The sequence below is a fragment of the Amblyraja radiata genome, chromosome 4, assembly GCF_010909765.2.
Source record: "Amblyraja radiata isolate CabotCenter1 chromosome 4, sAmbRad1.1.pri, whole genome shotgun sequence".
Lineage (NCBI taxonomy): Eukaryota > Metazoa > Chordata > Chondrichthyes > Rajiformes > Rajidae > Amblyraja > Amblyraja radiata.
Window position 1 is genome coordinate 20,726,919 of NC_045959.1, and position 21,442 is coordinate 20,748,360.

Here is a 21,442-nt window from a genome sequence, read left to right on the forward strand (position 1 = left end):
CATATTCAGCAATTTTGAAACGAGGTTCTCGCAGGTGAATGATTGTGTAGTTTCAGAAGTCTCGGAATTTTACTTCCTTATTATTTCTGCTAAATTTAACCTTAGATTTTCAACATTGATGGCAAATGTAAACAAAATGTTACACTCTATCCAATGACATCCTCCAGTTTAATCGGCATCAGTCGACACTTCTCAAAATTAACTAAACTATCAAGAGATTGCAGGCTGATATAATCCAAGTTTAGATTTGGAATTTTCAGTTCTAATATTTGCAAGTGTTGTCTGTGAATTGTAACCCAAATTAAATTTGAATGAAAAAACTTTAAAAAGCGAAAAATCTGCAAATGCCAGAAATCTAAAATAACAAAATCTGTGAATTACTCAGGACAGGTCACATCTGTTACCCTCTGACAAAATATTAACTATTTCCCCTTCTCATATCTGCTGCAGTTTGTTTTTATTTGTATTCCTGATATTGTTATTATTATTATTATTATTATTATTATTATTATTATTATTATTATATTAAAAACTAAGGTTTAGAGGAAATCTAAGTTTAGAGCAAATTGAAAGATGGAAGCTCTTTAAAAAACACTTCACTATCCAAACTCAACATACTTTATACATGAGGATATAAAAAGCAAATTGATAATGTCGGAATTCTACCGTTCCCTAACCTTATCAGTCCTTGCTACATAATTCAGCAATTAAAAAGATCCAGGTTATATTGCGTGGAAACTAAGAATTTATCCACATGACCCATTCTTAACTAGATAGATCAGAGATCTCCTCCTATCATGCTGGCAAAGATCCAACCAACAACTATCAGGTTACTGGTATCATCTGAATAAACTTGCAATGGAACATTGTCAACAAGTGGAAGAAACCCGAGTAAAAATCATGCGCCCAGCTTGTCAAAGAAATGAAGATTGAATGGCAGCTACTGAGCTGCTTTGCACCATGGAAAATTATTATTCATTACCTGTGTCTATATGTGCATGCAATATTTATGCACAGCATATTCCATACTTTTCTTAAATCTAATTACTCACCGATTAAACAAAATTACTCTTACTAATTAAGCATATGTAAACAAATTTCTTGAGAACAATTTGCTCATTTTCATAAACTACTGATCTGCAATAGGGTAACTGGGTGGAAAAGGCAGCACAAAGGATTGGAGTAAAGGGCTGGACCAAATCAGCCTAGCTTAAACAAAATATCTGCCAAAGGTGGAGAATCAATGGGCTTCTGCTTTTCCACATTATGCTAAATTCAAAAACATCCGAAGATAAATTAAATTATAAAATTATCATTGTGCCCAGATGAACTTAACGAGCCAAATAATCAGGTATTTAAGGTGTAGGAAAGAATTGCAGATGCTGGTTTAAATCGAAGGTAGACACAAAATGTCGGAGTAACTCAGCAGGACAGGCAGCATCACTGGAGAGAAGGAATGGGTGACGTTTTGGGTCGAGACGTTTCGGGTCTGAAGAAGGGTCTCGACCCGAAATGTCACCCATTCCTCCTCTCCAGAGATGCTGCCTGCCTGGTGGAAGAGAAGGAGAAGGAGAAGAATATTTGGAACTTTGAAAGGATGAATATTTCAATGCACCCAACACAATGACAAAGTTTTGACAGGCATAAGAAATAAAAAAGAACTTAAGCTCAACTTTGTGGGGAAATAGAAATCATCACTGGCTGTTCTATGGAACAAGTGCAGCAATGTGCACACCTTGAGACATATCTATTGGCTGCATGTCCCACAACTTTAACATCTTCATGTTGTGCACTTCCCTCATCTTTAACAAAATGATCATGCTTGCCTCCTTGTGTTACCACATTGCTAACTTTTTATTATGACCATATGGACACTTCCATAGAATAGTCTGTCCATTCTTTCCAGAGATGCTGTCTGGTCCACTGATTTCCTCGAGCACTTTGTGTTTTGCTCAATAAATCAATATCTCATTCTCATATCAAGACATAATAGCTTAGAGTTTAGAAACACAGCATGGAAACAGGCCCTTTGGCCCACCAATTCCATGCCGACCACTGATCGTCCATTCATATTAATTCTACCATCCCACATTCTCATCGACTCCCCAGACATTAGGGGCAATTTTACAGATGCCAATTCGCCTACAAACCCACACCTCTTTGGGAGGAAACCAAAGCACAGAAGAAAACCACGCAGGCACAGGGAGAAAAAGCTATGTTCGCGCAGATAGCACTTGAGGTCAAGATCAAACCTGGGTTGCTGATTCAGTGAGGCAGCAGCTCTACCAACTACACCACTGGGAATACAATTACTTTATGCATTATTACAGCAGTGATATCTCCTTGCATCCATGGATAACAGTTGTCATCAGGGTGTCATGACTGTTTAATAATGACAAATATAAAAGGACCTGAATATTATTTAACAGACTCCCCGATTCATGCCTCAGATACTTTCCAAATTCTCTGCAGCACAACGCAATTACAGAAATACTGTTTTATCAAAAGTAAAATCATAATTATTTTCTTTTGAATTTTAATTAATTTTATTTGATAGTTATTGCCATAGGAAGCACAGTGAAGGATTTAGAAAAAAAAGTTGGCTCATAATATGAAAAACCATTGCAATAAATGCAGCAAATACACACCTTCTCAACTATAATAAGATCTCCAACCTGGATATCAGAGCTCTTCACCTGCACTTTACCTGTACATAAAAAAAACAACATATATTGAGCAGTCTCATATTTGTTGAATCATCAGATACCTATAACAGGACAATGTAGCAATATATCGGATTGAATATCAGTAAAAAGAGTATGATTTCTACTTCCAGGCGTTTTCTTTATTTTTACTGCTTTGAGGAAAGGAACATTAAAGAAAACTGCACACTCTTTTTAAACAGAGCAGGAAACATCAGGGGTGATCTTATTGTAACATACAAGATCCTGAGGGGTAATGATGACAGGAGTTAAGATCTTTCTACTAGTGGAACACTCACAAATGACTGGACAGGTGTATGACATTTGGAGGTGACGTTGGAGGGGGGGGGGGGGGGGGGGTGTTGCTACTTCTCACAGAAGGGGAAGAGAGAGTGAATCACGATCATATTGGGTGGTTGGGTAGGCTTGCAGATCAAGTGGCCTACTCTTGCTCCTATTATGTTTTTATGTTATCTGTGATCAATATTAAGGTCAGTGCTTTGTATTAAGGAGGTGATGTACTCTTAGCAAAACTAACTAGTTTTATTTTGTTCCTTATGAAGACCCTGGCAAGGTGAAAAATTCAGATGGTCAATATCATGCATAACATTTTTAAAACTTACTAGAGTTGCTTTAAAATATTGTTATTTCCACGGTTAATAAATGTAATCAAGAATGCATTTGTAAATAATAAATCTGTGCCAAACCTCTTAGCTATTTTTAACATTTGAAAGTAAATGGAACATCTTTATCTGTTTTATTAACTTACTGTAGCAATCAGATCACAATGATGCACATACATTATAAATACCCACCGCAAATGGTAGGAACTTAACTACATCAAATTTCTGTTCATGTAATATTTGATCATTAAGATATCTTGTCATTCTGTGTGTAATAGAACAAATTGTGTAAATTTCATGAAACCTCCTTGGAATGTGTATATGTTTACAAGTAGAAATTCATCCTGTTTACTGTTCTGTGGTCATTTTAATAAAATAGTTTCCCAAGGTTTATTTTTCAATTTGCTGAACCTTGTATCTAATCCTGTAGGCCTAACTCCAATTATAATACTGGGCACAAGGCCACAGGAAACTAATGGGAAACTGCATGGATAAAACTCTTGTTCCTTAGGTCATATCAGATACAGCCATTTAATACCTATTTATGGAAGTCAGGAAGCAATTCCCACAGAAACTACCACGTTCCATTCCTTGTTACAGATTTCACACTAGCCCTCTGTAATGTAGATTTCATCTCAGAATTTTTAACCTGCAGATTACTAGGCAAAAACAAATTCAATTTTCTGTTTTTAAATACCCAAGTGCCTGAAACCTTCATGTCTGCAAAGAAGTCATGACAAGGTCCTGACTCTTTGAGCTGTACTTATTTTAAATTGGTCACATCTTGATACACCAAAGAAACCAATTAGACTTTCAGGGTTGTTTTATCATATCAGTCCCAACACATAATGAGATGAAGAATCTACATCATTTCACTACTATTTTGTTTTCTTTAATTGCTTTTTATTAATTCAATAAGATAAACATTTCATGCTTTATTTACCAATTAAACAGTGGAGAATTCCATGGCAGCTTCCATTCTTAATAAGCGAGTTTGGTATTCCGACTGTGCATGCCCAGGTCATAGGTCACTAGCTATAAAGTCTCGGCAATGGTGGTGCTGCATTGTGTGCAGGCTTGTGTTTCGTGAGTGGTCGGGGTGCTCTTGTTGCTGCTGGGCCATCCTCATACCCTCCCCGGTGTCCCGTCCCTGTCCGGAGGTGTCCGGGGTGGCCCTGGGCTGGCGGGGCGGCCCCGGACTTGCAGCCGATAACTCCAGCTCGGCTATGCCAGGTTGGCCCGCAGCCCTCCACCACCACCCCCCTCCCCTCAGTCTGACACAGAGATCCTGCTGAAGATGGACAGCCGCGGCTGGATGAAGTGTCAGCGGGTACCATAGGGGCAGAGCGCAGCTCGGCCAGGCCACGGGCGAACTGGCACTTGTCGCCGTAGTAGCCCATCTGTAGCAGGTTCCTCTGGAGTTGGAGCGGGATTGGGCTGGAGTTGGCACTGGCTGTGGGTTTGTGCTGGTGGTGGGCCTGGGGGCTGGTGTCCCGTCGGTCCGGACGTCTCCAGCCGCCCCCTGGGCAGGGATGGGACACTTGAGTGGGGGGGGGGGGGGGGGGGGGGGGAGAAAGAACCAGGGATGGTCCAGAGGCGGTTCTGCAGCACTTGCGGCTGCCGGGACACGGGTTCGATCCTGGGTGCAAATGAGGTGCGGTTCTGCGGATGAGAGCCGGTCCAGTCCCCCGCCCGGTTCTCCCCCCCTCCACCGGTCTCTGAGCGGCGCTGAGCTGCTTTGTGTAAACAGGGCTTTATTTCCTCCATATTTTCGATCTTTCATTATTCTAGTTAAGGAAATACTGTTTTAAAACTATTAATTAGTTGCATTTATTTTGCCCATGTACAAAGCTGCAATGTTTTTTCTCGTTTTTATTGGTTCATGCCTCTTTGAGTGAGCGAGATCGCGAAGATAAATGACATGCATTTTTTATATTTTGTTCTTGAGGGTGGGGAATGAAATTAAATGTATGATTTCTATAACTTTCAATAGACTTTAAGGAGTTCTTTGTACTGATTTAAATTGCTGCAAGAGCTGCATATAGCAAGAGCTGTAAGTTCAGCTTTTCTTCCCTTTTTTTTAACCCCCTCTCCGCTAAAAAAATCCTCAAAGCATCGACTTTCCATGACATAAAATCTTCCAGCTTCATATCTTGGTACTTTGAATCAGCCATGCCAAATAGAAGTTTAAAAAAAGAAAAAAAAAAAAAAAAAAAAAATCGGGCCAAAAGTATGCTCACTGTACCTATAGCGCTGAGATCTATTTACCATTATAGCTTTTGACCTTTGACAAATCCCATGATTCCTTATGTTTTTTGGAATACCGAACGCACTTATAATGCCGTTATTGCAGTAAAATGTAGTTTAATTCAAATATAAATGATATTTGCATACAACATATTATGCTAGATATATTTTTTTCCCAAAATTTTAAAGTCAAAATTCATTGGAGCACAAAACAATCCAAAACAATTCATTTTTATACTGCAGAACATCCAACAAGAAAAGCGTAATAATACCATTCAGCAAATGAAAGTTGAAGAAACCACATTAACAAATGTTTTTCTGCAATATATTGCAAATTGGAACATTAAATGTAATTCTGCTTCTATGCACTGGATCAATTTCAACTATCATTTAACTACGTCCCTTTGTTATCTGCTTACTGTATTTTCTTGTGCAGGCATTATTTGACCGAAGAGGGAACATCTTAAAGTTGCATGGTATTAACAAAAAAAAGCAATATTCAGAATCAGGATCATTGCCGACTGCAGAAAATTCCCCAAACTAGAAGCTACTTGCTAAACCATCTAACAGATTTTATTGTAGTATTCTTGGAGGAACATTCTAACCTCGTATGGTAAGCTTGCTGTAGAACTGTGAATTCATTTCCTCATCTCGTTGATAGCGATGAAATTCATCTAATGCTTCTCGAGTCATTGTCACTGCCATAACAAAGCCCTATTTAAAAAAAAGATTAGACATTATTGGAAATCAAAATATTAATGCCCAAGATGTACCAGCAACCCAGTGACAAAAATAATTTAGATTCAAAAATACAAATTACTTGATATAGAGTCATACAGCATGGAAACAGGCCCACCGGCACAAATTGCCTACATCGACCAACATGTCCTTGCTATGCTAGTCCCACCTGCGTGCATTTGTCCCATATCACTCCAAACCTGTCCTGTCCATATATCTGTGGAACTGTTTCTGATATGTTGGGATAGTCCCCGTCTCAACAACCTCCTTTGGCAGCTCGTTTCATACAACCACCACCCTTTGTGTGACAAAGTTCCCACTCAGATTCCTATTAAATCTTTTCCACTTCAGGTTAAACCTATGCCCTCTGGTCCTTGATTCACCTACTCTGGGCAAGAGATTCTGTGCATCTACTTGATCTATTCCTCTCAAGATTTTATACACCTCTATAAGATCATCATCCTCCTGCGCTCCAAGGAATACAGTCCCAGCCTACTCAACATCTCTCCCTATAGCTCAGTCCCTCCAGTCCCGGCAACATCCACAAATCTTCTCTGTATCCTTTCCAGCTTGACAACATCATTTTTGTTTTTGCTTTTGCCAAGAGAAAAAAATAGCATGACAAAAATATATTGAGCAAACAAAAATATTTTTTTATAGGGTTGACATAATTAAGCTAAATGTTGATAGTCTTTTAACATAATTTTTCCAACTGTTTGGGATCCAGCTAGGAACAAAAATAATACTTTTTATGTTGCCCCACTTAATGAGCATTCGACAAACTTTATAGTGGAATCTTGACGGAATTATAATTGTTTAGGTGCTCCAAGAGCTCCCTGACAATTTGAAATAATAATAATAATAATAGCCACACTAAAATGTAAACAGGAACTGAGCTCAAATCAGACCCCTCATGGAAAATTGGTACCAAGCAGTATTTTATTCAACCATTCTCAAGTTCAAGCAATGAAATAGAGATCACTTAGGAAACAGCAGTCTGGAACAGCAGTACTTAAATGTGCCCTCACCCTCAGTAGGCAAGCATCCAGATAATCATTTTAGGCTGCTGTGAATTTTTAGAGCCGCTGTCTGGGACCTTTAATTAAGTTTTTAAAATATCATACTTTCAACATGAATACGCTTATGTTTGCAGCTGCAAGTGTTTTACTATACAAGCTGCATACCTTCTATGAAAAGTTAGGTTGCTGATGGACTGCCATGCAAGGGGAACAATAACAGAAAAAAAAGGCATAGCAATTTTGTTCAGAGAATAGCAATCCAGAGGTGTAGTCGGACAGCCCAAAGAGTTTAAATACTGCCACAGCAACATGGGAATTTGTAAGTAAAAATCCATCATGTGCATTATGTCTTTGAGAGCAGGAAATCTTACCTCCTCTTGCCTATGTATTTCCAGGCCCACTGCAATATGGTTGATTCTTAACCACCATCTGAAACGCGACTCATTTCATGGGCAATTAGACAGCAAGAATAAATGTTGGCACAGCAGAAAAAAACAAATCCAGTGACAAAGCCTCACAGTACAAGTCTTCTGGAGTTAAACATTATGCATGAATGTGGTAGAGTCATGGAAAATAAAAGTAGAAAAGGTGGATATACTCAGATCAAATAGCTTCTGTAAAGAGAGGAGTTAACTAACTCTTTACCCCTCTCCACAGATGTTGCATGGCAGAATATTTGTAGATTTTCAGTTTTCATTTCATAGTTCTAGTTCCTGGATTTATTTTTGATAGTGTAGTGTTTGTGAATGTACATCACAAACCAAAGTCACACAGCTACAGCTGGAGTCATAGTCAACCATTTGGGCATATGCTCGTCTGGCATTGCAAATTTCAACCTGTATTACAGACTCATGCCAAGCTGTAAAAGATTGCTTTGCCTGTAGTTGCAACCCATACGCCATTTGCTGGATGCAATTGTAGCTGTTGTGTCAGCATTTACTCATTGCCTAAATGCCTTCAGAAGGTGGTTAAGAATCAACCATATTGCAGTGGGCTTGGAGTAAGAGCTAGTAATGCTACCTGCTCTAAAAAGAACATAATAAATAGTCTGAAAAAGGGTCTCGACCCAAAACGTTGCCTATTTCCATCGCTCGATAGATGCTACCTCACCCGCTGAGTTTCTCCAGCATTTTTGTCCACCTTCGATTTTCCAGCATCTGCAGTTACTTCTTAAACATAATAAATATAATGGGGTTTTTTCACAACTTCTCCTACAGCTATGGGAGGATTTAAACTCTTATCTGTGCACTGTTGGTTTGCAACTCTGGTGAAAAATGCCAGCTCAGAGAGTTTTACATAGGCACAATCTTCGGCCTGAAGCTATTGATTAAAATTAATTTGTTCCAGGATAAGCAATCATAAGTTTTCAGAAAAACCAGTGAGGCAAAGAAACAAATTTATTTTAAATGAATTATTTTCAAGGACTGAAGATGTTTGGAATGGTCATGAACTTTAAGGACCATTTAAGAACCGCGTGCATGGCTCCCCGGGATTATAATTTATATATATAATCTGGAGCGGAGCAGAGCGGGCGATGCCTTGCCTGGGTCGCCGCGCTGGAGCGACGCGCTGGAGCTCTGGCGAGCTGGACCGCCGAGAGCAACAACTCCGGGCTGCGGGCTGCGGAGAGGCGGCGCCGACTTTGTCATCTGGAGCCTGGGAGCTCCAAACCGGCGCGGCCTTGTCGGCTTCGGCAGCTGCGGGCTCCAACCAGAAAGCGGCCGTTCCAAGTGGCCCAGCCGCCGAAAGGACTCTCCCGACGCCGGGGCAAGACCACCCGGTGAGAACGGCCAAGGACATCGGGCCTCCGTAGAGGCAATTGCGGTGGCCTCAATAGGCCTGACTTTGGGGTGAACATGGGGTGGGGACTGGACATTGTGCCTTCCCCCATAGTGCTATCCACTGTGGGGGGATGATTTTTTTTTGTCTAACTGTAGTCTTGTAGGTCTGTGTCCAAGATGGCTGCCGTGAAGGGAGAGTGGACGCTGGCACGAATGGTTGCCGCTGCTCTCTCTTCACACTGTGTTTTTGATTTTCTGTTTTTGGATTGAATACTGTTTTTAATTTGTGTCTCTGTGATGTCTTTATTATTTGTTATATTCCGATTATATGTTATTCCGATTAAATGTCTATTATTGTTATGTCTGTATTCTTTCTTTATGTGCTGCACGGAGAGGACGCTGGCGCTGTTTGTTCGCCGCTTCTCCGTTTGCTATTGTCTGTTACTATTGTAAAGCGACTTTGAGTCTTAGAAAAGCGCTATAAAAATAAAATTTATTATTATTATTATTATAATTTAGACGGAATCAATGGAACCAAAACTGAAGATAGACCCAGAATGCTGGAGTAACTCAGCAGGCCAGGCAGCATCTCTGGAGAAAATGGATAGGTAACATTTCAGGCCGGGACCCTGAATGGTGTGAAAGAGTCTAAAGAAGAGTACCGACATGCAACTTCACGCATCCACTTTCTCCAGAGATGCTGCTTGATCCAGTTACTCCAGCACTTTGTATCTATCTTTAGTATAAACCAGCATCTGCATTTTCTTTTTATTACAAACACAACAATTTATTTGCAGTGTAAACAGGATATTTGATGACGTGTAACCTCGGTAGCATGACACAACTTATTGAGGTTGTTCAATGGTATCATGTTTTGACGCATTTGCAGAATATATTCCATGACAATTTAAATCTGTTCTCATTATTTATTGTCACCAAATAAATACACCCCAAAAATGTATTACTATTTAAGACGGGATAATTCCCTCAAATTTCTTGTTTCAAATTGCTTAAAATGATGCTAAAAAGATTTGCAGTGTACGATTGAAAACAATTAAAGGTTGGATTTCCTACAATTTCTATAATTTCAAAAATGTTTTATTATTTGCAAAGGTAACAGTTTAAAAGCATAGTACAGGAGAAGACAAATTTTACTTACTAGAGGAGCCCAGTATGTATATAGATAGCCTATCTTCAATGATGGGACAAACTGTGAACATGATACGACCAGAAAATAAAGATTCAAGAAAAACTTGAATTGTTGATACAAGACCTGAAAAATAACATTATAATAATTAGAGCACACTTCCTTTTCACATCTTATCAAGACAATTTATTAGTGCTGGCAGTTTTAAATGCTTTGTTAGAAAAGATGCTTGGAAGAGGCTAGAGAAAAATAAAACAAAATAGTGGGAATGCAAATTGCATTTTCAGTAATGTCAGGCAGCATCTGCACAGTGTTAATACAGCAGAATGTGGATGTGCATCTCACAGTACATACTATGAAGTGAACTTTTTTACTATACTTTCAGCTAAAAAACTTTGCTAACATTTGCTAAGTGTGGGTTAATAATAGAAAGGCAGCATGGCAAGCAGGATTTTATTGAACAGTGGAATCAACAATGGGTCAAAGAACTAGTGGAGAGAAAGATTGAGTTAATAATGAACGACTGGATTGAAGGAAAAAAGCAATCAGAAAATATTAAAATCTTGAATCAATTGAAGCAGCCTGATCTTGAAACCTCTCAATTCACAGGACAAAGAGACTAATTGGTATGCCTTGGCAATTATCACATATAACCATATAACCATATAACAATTACAGCACGGAAACAGGCCATCTCGACCCTTCTAGTTCGTGCCGAACACGTATTCTCCCCTAGTCCCATACACCTGCGTTCAGACCATAACCCTCCATTCCTTTCCCGTCCATATAACTATCCAATTTATTTTTAAATGATAAAAACGAACCTGCCTCCACCACCTTCACTGGAAGCTCATTCCACACAGCCACCACTCTCTGAGTAAAGAAGTTCCCCCTCATGTTACCCCTAAACTTCTGTCCCTTAATTCTCAAGTCATGTCCCCTTGTTTGAATCTTCCCTACTCTCAGTGGGAAAAGCTTATCCACGTCAACTCTGTCTATCCCTCTCATCATTTTAAAGACCTCTATCAAGTCCCCCCTTAACCTTCTGCGCTCCAAAGAATAAAGCCCTAACTTGTTCAACCTTTCTCTGTAACTTAGTTGCTGAAACCCAGGCAACATTCTAGTAAATCTCCTCTGTACTCTCTCTATTTTGTTGACATCCTTCCTATAATTAGGCGACCAAAATTGTACACCATACTCCAAAATTGGCCTCACCAATGCCTTGTACAATTTTAACATTACATCCCAACTTCTATACTCAATGCTCTGATTTATAAAGGCCAGCACACCAAAAGCTTTCTTTACCACCCTATCTACATGAGATTCCACATTCAGGGAACTGTGCAGTTATTCCCAGATCCCTCTGTTCACCTGCATTCTTCAATTCCCTACCATTTACCATGCATTAAACTCCATCTGCCATCTTTCAGCCCACTCTTCCAACCGGCATAAATCTCTCTGTAGACTTTGAAAATCTACTTCATTATCCACAACCCCACCTATCTTAGTATCATCTGCATACTTACTAATCTAATTTACCACACCATCATCCAGATCATTGATGTACATGACAAACAACAGTGGACCCAACACAGATCCCTGTGGCACCCCACTAGTCACTGGCCTCCAACCTGACAAACAACCATCCACCATTACTCTGGCATCTCCCATTCAGCCACTGTTGAATCCATCTTGCTACTCCACCATTAATACCCAACCATTGAACCTTCTTAACCAACCTTCCGTGAGGAACCTTGTCAAAGGCCTTACTGAAGTCCATATATACAACATCCACTGCTTTACCCTCATCAATTTCCCGAGTAACCTCCTCAAAAAATTCAAGATTAGTCAAACGTGACCTTCCAGGCACAAATCCATGTTGACTGTTCCTAATCAGACCCTGTTTATCCAGATGCTTATATATATTATCTCTAAGTATCCTTTCCATTAATTTGCCCACCACTGACGTCAAACTAACAGGTCTATAATTGCTAGGTTTACTCTTAGACCCCTTTTTAAACAATGGAACAATATGCGCAGTACGCAATCCTCCGGCACTATTCCCGTTTCTAATGACATTTGAAATATTTCTGTCATAGCCCCTGCTATTTCTACACTAACTTCCCTCAATGTCCTAGGGAATATCCTGTCCGGACCTGGAGACTTATCCACTTTTATATTTCTCAAAAGTGTCAGTACTTCCTCTTCTTTGATCCTCATAGTTTCCATAGCTACTCTACTTGTTTCCCTTACCTCACATAATTCAATATCCTTCTCCTTGGTGAATAGCGAAGAAAAGAAATTGTTCAATATCTCCCCCATCAATTTTGGCTCTACAGATAGCTGTCCACTCTGACTCTCTAATGGACCAACTTTATCCCTCGTTATCCTTTTGCTATTAATATAGCTGTAGAAACCCTTTGGATTTACTTTCACCTTACTTGCCAAAGCAACCTCATATCTTCTTTTAGCTTTTCTAATTTCTTTCTTAAGATTCTTTTTACATTCTTTATACTCCTCAAGCACCTCATTTACTCCATGCTGCCTATAATTATTGTAGATCTCTCTCTTTTTCCGAACCAAGTGTCTAATTTCCCTTGAAAACCATGGCTCTTTCCAATTTTTACTATTTCCTTTCAACCTAACAGGGACATAAAGATTCTGTGCTCTTAAAATGTCACCTTTAAATGTCCTCCATTTCTCTTCCACATCTTTCCCATAAAACAAACTGTCCCAATTTACTCATTTTAAATCCTTTCGCATCTCCTCAAAGTTAGCCTTTCTCCAATCAAAAATCTCAACCCTAGTTCCAGTTCTGACCCTCTCCATAATTATATTGAAACTAATGGTATTGTGATCACTGGTCCCGAACTGTTCCCCAACGCATACCTCTGCCACCTGACCCGTCTCATTTCCTAACAGGAGGTCCAGCAGGACATTTCCTAACAGGAGGTCTAGTAGGTCATCAAAAAGGTACTGGCATTTTTAATTTACAGACTCGTGACCACATTTGTAGGCAACTACCAGGAAATTCATCAAAAATAACAAGATAGTGCCATATGCTATTGTGTGAAAGGGAATAAATTGGGCAGCACAATCATTTTCGCAGATAATCTCAAAAAGCAGCATTTATTTCCCTGATGTTTCAGAGACGCTCCCCCTACAAAAGTATGCAATTATTTTTTCAACTTTGCAGACAACTTAAATGTGTGCTTGTGCTACATCCAATACCAATGCTCATCAGAAAACTGTGCACAGCCGGATTTTTCCTCGAAACTCATTTCAAAACTTCCTGCTTTATGCCTGCCCAGATACTGACAGCATTTCTAACAGGAAGCAGGAAGCTCAGTGATGGTTGTGGAGATGAAAGGTTATACCCAGCAAGAAAGACTGAATCATCTGGGAACTGAATAAGATCCTGAAGAGGGAAGAAATTGCTGACGTACAAGAAAAAGGAAGGCTGGGGAGTAACATTTGTTGCATCGTTCTTACATAGATGTGACCTGGACTCAGTAAGGCAAGTGGCTCCTGTGCTGCAATCTGATATTATCTCTTGGATGACCCAAAATGTTAAGATTATGAAAAGGACTGATAAATTGAGCACAGCTCTGTTTTCAATTGAATGGGACATCAAGGTTGCTGTAAAAATATAACTAACACCAATAAATAGAGGGGAGAATTCAAAATAAACCTCTTTATTTAGGGAGTAATTGGAACATGCTTTCAAATAGAGTGGCTAATGCAAGCTGTATAGACACACCTAAATGATGCAATTTGTCCTGCACTGAACTTGCCGAGAAGCAGCAGATGAGAAACTCGTGGAATGAACACAGATGGATTACTTGCACCAAATGGCCTGTTTTGATGTAATACAATCTATACAATTCAATGTAATAACACAAAAGCATCCAAACAATGGAACTACCACCATGCCAGTTTTATTGCAAAATGCACAAAAGTTTTGTTTTCAGCAAAATGATATCAAATCCACCACTAAAGTTAAAAGATATTGCTCCATAAATCTGGTGCAGTCAACTTCTGAGTCATTTCACACTCTCAGGTTGTTTGCAACTGCTGTTTTGCTATGACAAATCCAATTTGGCTGTTACTTGTAAGCAAATCAGGAGACCTCTATTTATTATTGTCAATTGAAATCTCGGACTTGTTTACGGAAACTTTTAACTAAACAAAAAAATTGCATTTGCAATACATTGACATGATGAAGGACCAACATATACTTAAAACTTTAAATATGTTTAAATTAGGTCATGCTCTAGCTAAGATGCTGCAGATGTTCTATCAATCGGTGGCAGCAGTGCCATCTTCTTCGCTGTCGTATGCTGGAGTAGCAGGACGAAGGCCGTGGATGGCAACAGAATTAACAAGTTCAACAGGAAGGCTGGCTCCGTCTGGGGGTGGAGTTGAATTCACTGGAGATGGTCTTGGAGGGGAGGATGCTCCTCAAACTGCAGAGCATCTTGGATAAACAGCTCAACCCCTCCATGACACCAGTCAATCTGAGGAGCACCTTCAGCAACAGACTTCACCACCAAGATGCAGCACAGAACACCACAGGAGATCCTTTTCCCCCTGTGGCTTTCAAACTGTACAACTCCTCTGCCTTCTGTCATGGGTTAGACTGGCTACTCTCCCCCTTATCCCACTTCCTCATCCCTCCCCGCCAATCTTTGCACATCCCCAATTCTGGACTTTCCACTCGTCACTTTAATTTCATGTTTCATGCATCTTGTTATGTTTTATTACTGTTGGCAGACCAATTTCCCTCCTGGGATAAATAAAGTCCTAACGTATCGTATTGTCAAATCAGCTTGGTATATTCACAATAGTGGGGTAGTAGTTAAGGTTCAATCAGAATCAGCATGTGCCTGAAGATGTCAAGGCTGATGGGATATTAGAGTTTTCTAAAGATCCCATAAAGCATCTATTAGTTTATCTTTCATAGCAATTAAGATACTTTTAACAAAATCAACCACATTTGCCAGTCTATTTCCTCAGGAGAAGTTTGATAAAATTGAGAGATTTCAAGCTACACCATACTGGCTGCAGGAGCTGCAGCTTCAACCAACTGTATCAAAGAGAGAAACTTGCAAAGATCCACCGCTGATACAGAACTTGCTGAATAACCAATGTCACAGCATGTGTTTTTGAGCAACAATTTTCTTTACTACAAATATAACTTCAATAGGTTTTTAATGTCTCTAATGTATCAAAAACATTTTAATCGTAACTTTTCAATAGCTTTGACACAAGATAATTAAAGTTTGAGCGAAAACATGCCAAGCCAATAGATGGCAATGGAACCGTGCCACCTGGGGGCTATTTTCCACTGAAGCCATGACTGGTCTTGAAAAGCACCTTTGGGATCTAGAGGTTCAGCCATGTTCCATTTATGACTGCACAAGTAAGATTGAAGGCTGATAAATCCCCAGGGCCTGATGGTCTGCATCCCAGGGTACTTAAAGAAGCGGCTCTAGAAATCGTGGATGCATTGGTGATAATTTTCCAATGTTCTATAGACTCAGAATCAGTTCCTGTGGATTGGAGGGTAGCTAATGTTATCCCACTTTTTAAGAAAGGCGGGAGAGAGAAAACAGGGAATTATAGACCAGTTAGCCTGACATCGGTGGTGGGGAAGATGCTGGAGTCAATTATAAAAGATGAGTTAGTCGAAGATTTGGATAGCAGTAACGAGATCGGTCCGAGTCAGCATGGATTTACGGAGGAGAAATCATGCTTGACTAATCTTCTGGAATTTTTTGAAGATGTAACTAGGAAAATGGACAAGGAAGAGCCAGTGGATGTAGTGTACCTGGACTTTCAGAAAGCATTTGATAAGGTCCCACATAGAAGATTAGTGGGCAAAATTAGGGCACATGGTATTGGGGGTAGAGTGCTGACATGGATAGAGAAGTGGTTGGCAGACAGGAAGCAAAGGTTAGGGATTAACGGGTCCCTTTCAGAATGGCAGGCAATGACTAGTGGGGTACCGCAAGGCTCAGTGCTGGGACCGCAGCTATTTACAATATACATCAATGATTTGAATGTAGGGATTCAAAGTAACATTAGCAAATTTGCAGATGACACAAAGCTGGGTGGCAGTGCGGAGGATGCCATGAGAATGCAGGGTGACTTGGACAGGTTAGGGGAGTGGGCAGATGCATGGCAGATGAAATTTAATGCGGATAAATGTGAGGTTTCATCAGTATATGAAAGTATACTTTCTGAAGAAGGGTTTCGGCCCGAAACGTCGCCTATTTCCTTCGCTCCATAGATGCTGCTGCACCCGCTGAGTTTCTCCAGCATTTTTGTGTACCTTCGATCTTCCAGCATCTGCAGTTCCTTCTTGAACACAACAGTATATGAAAGTATGCAGGTACAGCAGGCAGTGAAGAAAGCGAATGGCATGTTGGCCTTTATAACAAGAGGAATCAAATATAGGAGCAAAGAGGTCCTTCTGCAGTTGTACAGGGCCATAGTGAGACCACACCTGTAGTATTGTGTGCAGTTTTGGTCCCCTAATTTGAGGAAGGACATTCTTGCTATTGAGGGAGTGCAGCGTAGGTTTACAAGGTTAATTCCCGGGATTGCGAGAATGGAGCAGCTGGGCTTGTATACTCTGGAGTTTAGAAGGATGAGGGGGATCTCATTGAAACATTTAAGATTGTTAAGGGTTTGGACACGCTAGAGGCAGGAAACATGTTCCCGATGTTGGGGGAGTCCAGAACTTGGGGCCACAGTTTAAGAATAAGGAGGAAGCCATTTAGAACGGAGACGAGGAAACACTTTTTCTCAGAGAGTGGTGAGTGTGGAATTCTCTTCCTCAGAGGGCGGTGGAGGCAGGTTCTCTGGATGCTTTCAAGAGAGAGCTAGATAGGGCTCTTAAAAATAGCGGAGTCAGTGGATATGGGGAGAAGGCAGGAACGGGGTATTGATTGGGGGTGATCAGCCATGATCACATTGAATGGCGGTGCTGGCTCGAAGGGCCGAATGGCCTACTCCTGCACCTATTGTCTATTGTCTATTTGCATCTGGAGAAAACAAAGTTCAGCACCACACGGCTCTTTAGAAATTGATTCGTCAGACATTATTTATTGCACATATTGTGCAAGTGGTAAATTTTTTTTTCAACCTGATTGGGTAAGTTATTATATCCAAGTGTAGCTTTAACCAAGTAACTGTGATTACTAAAATGGAACGAAAATATTGACACTGGGAACAAATGAACTAAAAGAGCTGGTAGACACAAAATGCTGCAGTAACTCAGGACAGGCAGCATCTCTGAAGAAGGGTCTTGATCCAAAACTCACCCATTCCTTCTATCGAGAGATGCTGCCCGACCTGCTGAGTTACTCCAGCATTGTGTGTCTACCTTAGATTTAAACCAGCATCTGTAGTTCTTTCCTACAAACTGAAAGAGGTGATTCTGAATTAGAACTTCCCTATTTCCATTCAAAGGAAATGTATTCCAAACAGTACACTTACTCACCCCAGGCACAAATGTGAAGAGGTTGTACTTCTGGTTTTTAATAGCATTCCTTGGATATTTTTCCTCACACTTCTCTGGATGTCCCAGCCATACTGTGCGAGCTTTAAGCTGTTGCCTTCTCCGACAGATGTTGGTCAGCCAATCGCAGCAACTGAAAGATACAAGAACCTAGATGTTCATCTACTCTTCATGGATCACAGAGGTTAGAATTTAACTTCAAATTACGGAATTAGAAACACAAGACACATAGAAAATAGGTGCAGGAGTAGGCCATTCGGCCCTTCGAGCCAGCACCGCCATTCAATATGATCATGGCTGATCATCCAAAATCAGTACCCCATTCCTGCTTTTTCCCTATATCCCTTGATTCTGTTAGCCCAAAGAGCTATATCTAACTCTCTCTTGAAAACATCCAGTCAATTGGCCTCCACTGCCTTGTGTGGCAGAGAATTCCACAGATTCACAACTCACTGGGTAAAAAAGATTTTTCCTCATCTCAGTCCTAAATGGCCTACTCCTTATTCTTAAACTGTGACCCCTGGTTCTGGATTCCAACATCAGGAACATTTGATGCCTGTCCCATCCATTATGAATTTTATATGTTTCTATAAGATGCCCTCTCATCCTCCTAAATTCCAGTGGATACGCCCAGTCGACCCATTCTTTCATCTTTAATTATTGCCTAGAGTTGGATATGAGGATAGTGCAAGTAAATGCCACCTGCAAAAGATCAGCCATAACCGGTGAAGCAGCCATGATAGACCAAATGCTATCTACTACGATTTCATATGTCCCAAAAATATCAAATTGTCCATGTATTTTATGCGATTTTCATGAATCGATTAAAAGATCTCAGCATTGCTATAAAAATGTCAATCGGAATCACATTTCATATTGTCCTGTCATTCCCAGCATTTTTGTGTACCTTCCTACTTTCAATGACTGGTGTACCATGACACCCAGGTCTCGTTGCATCTCCCCTTTTCCTAATCGGCCAACATAGACATAAAAAACCACAAAAAAACGCTCTTCAAACGTAACAAAAAAAACAAAAAGATACCGGACTGACGGCGGAGGCAGCTATCAACAGCGCCACCGGATGTCCAATGTGTGTATGCAGGATTGTGTTGGCTTTCTTTTAATCTCCTTAATTTGTATCGTCTTCCAAAACGCTTCGCCGCAGCCTTCCCATTTTCACACATGCTACTCAAATTTTTTCCCTCGACGGGATAAACATCTTCCCGTTGCATTTCAACCTATATATCCGAAGTTTATGTTTTAATCGTGTATTTAAAACATTAACTGCTTTTCAGTGGGAGACTCTTGCAGCACATTCCATTGATGATGTCACAGTGCCATCTCACAGATGTCCAAACACAATGGACCTCATTGACATATGACATCACAATGGGACAGGGGTGGGATATTGCAACCTTCACGTGTTTCCACAAATGCAATGAACCTGCTCGTGCACAATCAAATAAGATCAAAAGGAACAAGTTGTCCTCCCACTCCCTATCTACCCCCTCCCTCTCTAACCACCCTCCCTCTCTAGGGAGTGGTGAGTATTTGGACCTATGGGTGAGTGGTGGAGTATAGCGTTCGGGAACCAGCCGACCCCTGTGACGCCGCACACTCCTCCTACCCCTCAATCCCTACCCCCCACCCCCTCCCTCTATACCTCAACACCCCCACCCTCTCTAACCGCGCCTGCGCAGTTGGGGGCTATGCGTGAGTTGATAGGGCGGAGGATGGGGAAAAGGAGCTGTGTGTGTGTGTGTGTGTGTGTGTGTGTGTGTGTGTGTGTGTGTGTGTGTGTGTGTGTGTGTGTGTGTGTGTGTGTGGTGGAATATTGCGTTGGGGGAACGGGTGAGTGGTGGAATATTGCGTTGGGGGAACGGGCAAGTGGTGGAATATTGCGTTGGGGAAATCGGGTTGCGTTGGGAGAGCAGACATTGGTGGTGGTGGTGGTGGTGGGGGGAATGGGAGAGTGGCTTGGTGATAGGGTGCGTGCGTATATAAAACAAAAACTCTCATCTTGTTTGTTTGCATGCGTGCGTGAGGTGCCGAAACCTCGCCAAAACGGTACACGATAGCGCTACCTTTTGGCCCACCTTCCTAACCATTGTCCTGGGATGTAAATAAAACAAGTTTTGTTCTGATTGATGTTATATTTTACAAGTTATTGACATTTTAAACTTTACAAAAATCACTTTAAACCACTTTTCCTGCCCATCAGCCACGTTCGACATCATAATGGGATCCCGTTCGACCTCACAATTACGTCACAATCGGATCCCGAATCTCATTTACATATAAAATCGTGATTTAAAAAAATAACTAATCTAATTCTTCCGTTTTTATTAACAGCTAACATTTAAAAAGAAAAAACGTGATTTTCATTGAGAGTTTCATTAAAAAAAAAAGAATTTCATTGTGAGGGGCTCGGTTAGGGGAGAGGTTTCATTAAAAAAAATGTTTTTTTTAAATATCGCGATTTTCCTTGTGGGTGTGTGGGATAGGGGGAGGTGAGGAGGGAGATACAGGGAGTGGATGGGGGTAGGGAGGATAAGGGGTTATGGAGGGAGTGACTGAGGGTAGGGGAAAGGAGAGGGAGGGAGAGATGAGGGAGGGAGTGGGCTGGGGAGGAGGAGAGGGGAAAGGAGGGTGGAGGAGGGGGAGGGAGTGCTGGGGGATGAGTGATGGGGATGAGAGGGAATGGAGGAGGATAGGGGCAGGAAGAGGGATGGCGAGGCACAGTAAGGGGAGGGTTGCCGTGACACACGTCACAACGGGGATCTCTGGTGTCATAACGGGAACCTTTCAGCCGCACCTGCGCAATTGGGGGCTATGGGTCAGTGGTGGAATATTGCCTTGGGGAACAGGCCTTGTGGGTCTGCACCTGGTCCAGTAAGAATGTAAAATTATGAGGGGCACAAATAGGCAGTCAGAGCCATTTTTCCAGGGTGAAGATGTCAAGGATGAGAAGGACATATAAAGGAGATGTGCAGGACAATTTTTTTTTAGTGCAATGGGTGCCTAGAATGTGTTGTCAGGGATGATGGGGTGGAGGCAGATACAATTGTGGCATTTAATAGGCTTTTAGAATGGCACATGGATATGCAGGAAATGGAGGGATATGGATCACATGCTGGCAGAACAGATTAGTTTAACCTGGCATCATGTTTGGCATGGATATTATGGGCCAAAGGGCCTTTTCACGTGATCTACTGTTCTATCTTCTAGGTTCCATTGAATGCCATTGTAATAAAACAGTACAAGCTTCTAAATATATTGTGATTCTTTTAAAATAAGGAGTTCAAAGCATTTTTTGGGCAGCATTGCAATTGCCTATAACCTTTCAATGCAGCAGTCACACACTACAAAAAAAGCAGTATATGAGGTCACAAAATGCTCTGTTGTCTCCGTATCTTTAATTTTTTTTCATTGTAGGCAAAGAATAAAGTAATTAATTCTTCACATCCGCCACTGCCTCAATGTATTAGGTTATAATTGCTCAATGAAGCATGATTGAGAACAGTTTTTGTGGTACGGCAACCTATTACTTTAATGTTCTTTTGATATACCATAACCTTGGATATAGCACAATTTAGACAGGGAAATTGTACACCACTTATAATAGTGACAATGTTATTTTATACATACATATCAGTGGAG

General features: G+C 40.8%; 1 protein-coding gene across 3 annotated transcripts in view; it reads right to left on the reverse strand.

The window, feature by feature from the left end:
• Nucleotides 1-21,442, reverse strand: part of atp9b (ATPase phospholipid transporting 9B (putative)) — a 341,291-nt gene that overhangs the window by 252,660 nt on the left and 67,189 nt on the right. For 2 of the 3 annotated variants that reach the window (XM_033019056.1, XM_033019058.1), the window contains exons 3-6: nt 17,765-17,915; nt 10,270-10,383; nt 6,178-6,286; nt 2,649-2,707 (exon numbers count right to left, since the gene is read on the reverse strand). In XM_033019056.1, coding sequence (XP_032874947.1) covers nt 2,649-2,707; nt 6,178-6,286; nt 10,270-10,383; nt 17,765-17,915 — 433 coding nt within the window. The remainder of the gene's footprint in view (nt 1-2,648; nt 2,708-6,177; nt 6,287-10,269; nt 10,384-17,764; nt 17,916-21,442) is intronic. The other variant, XM_033019057.1, reaches the window with a different exon arrangement.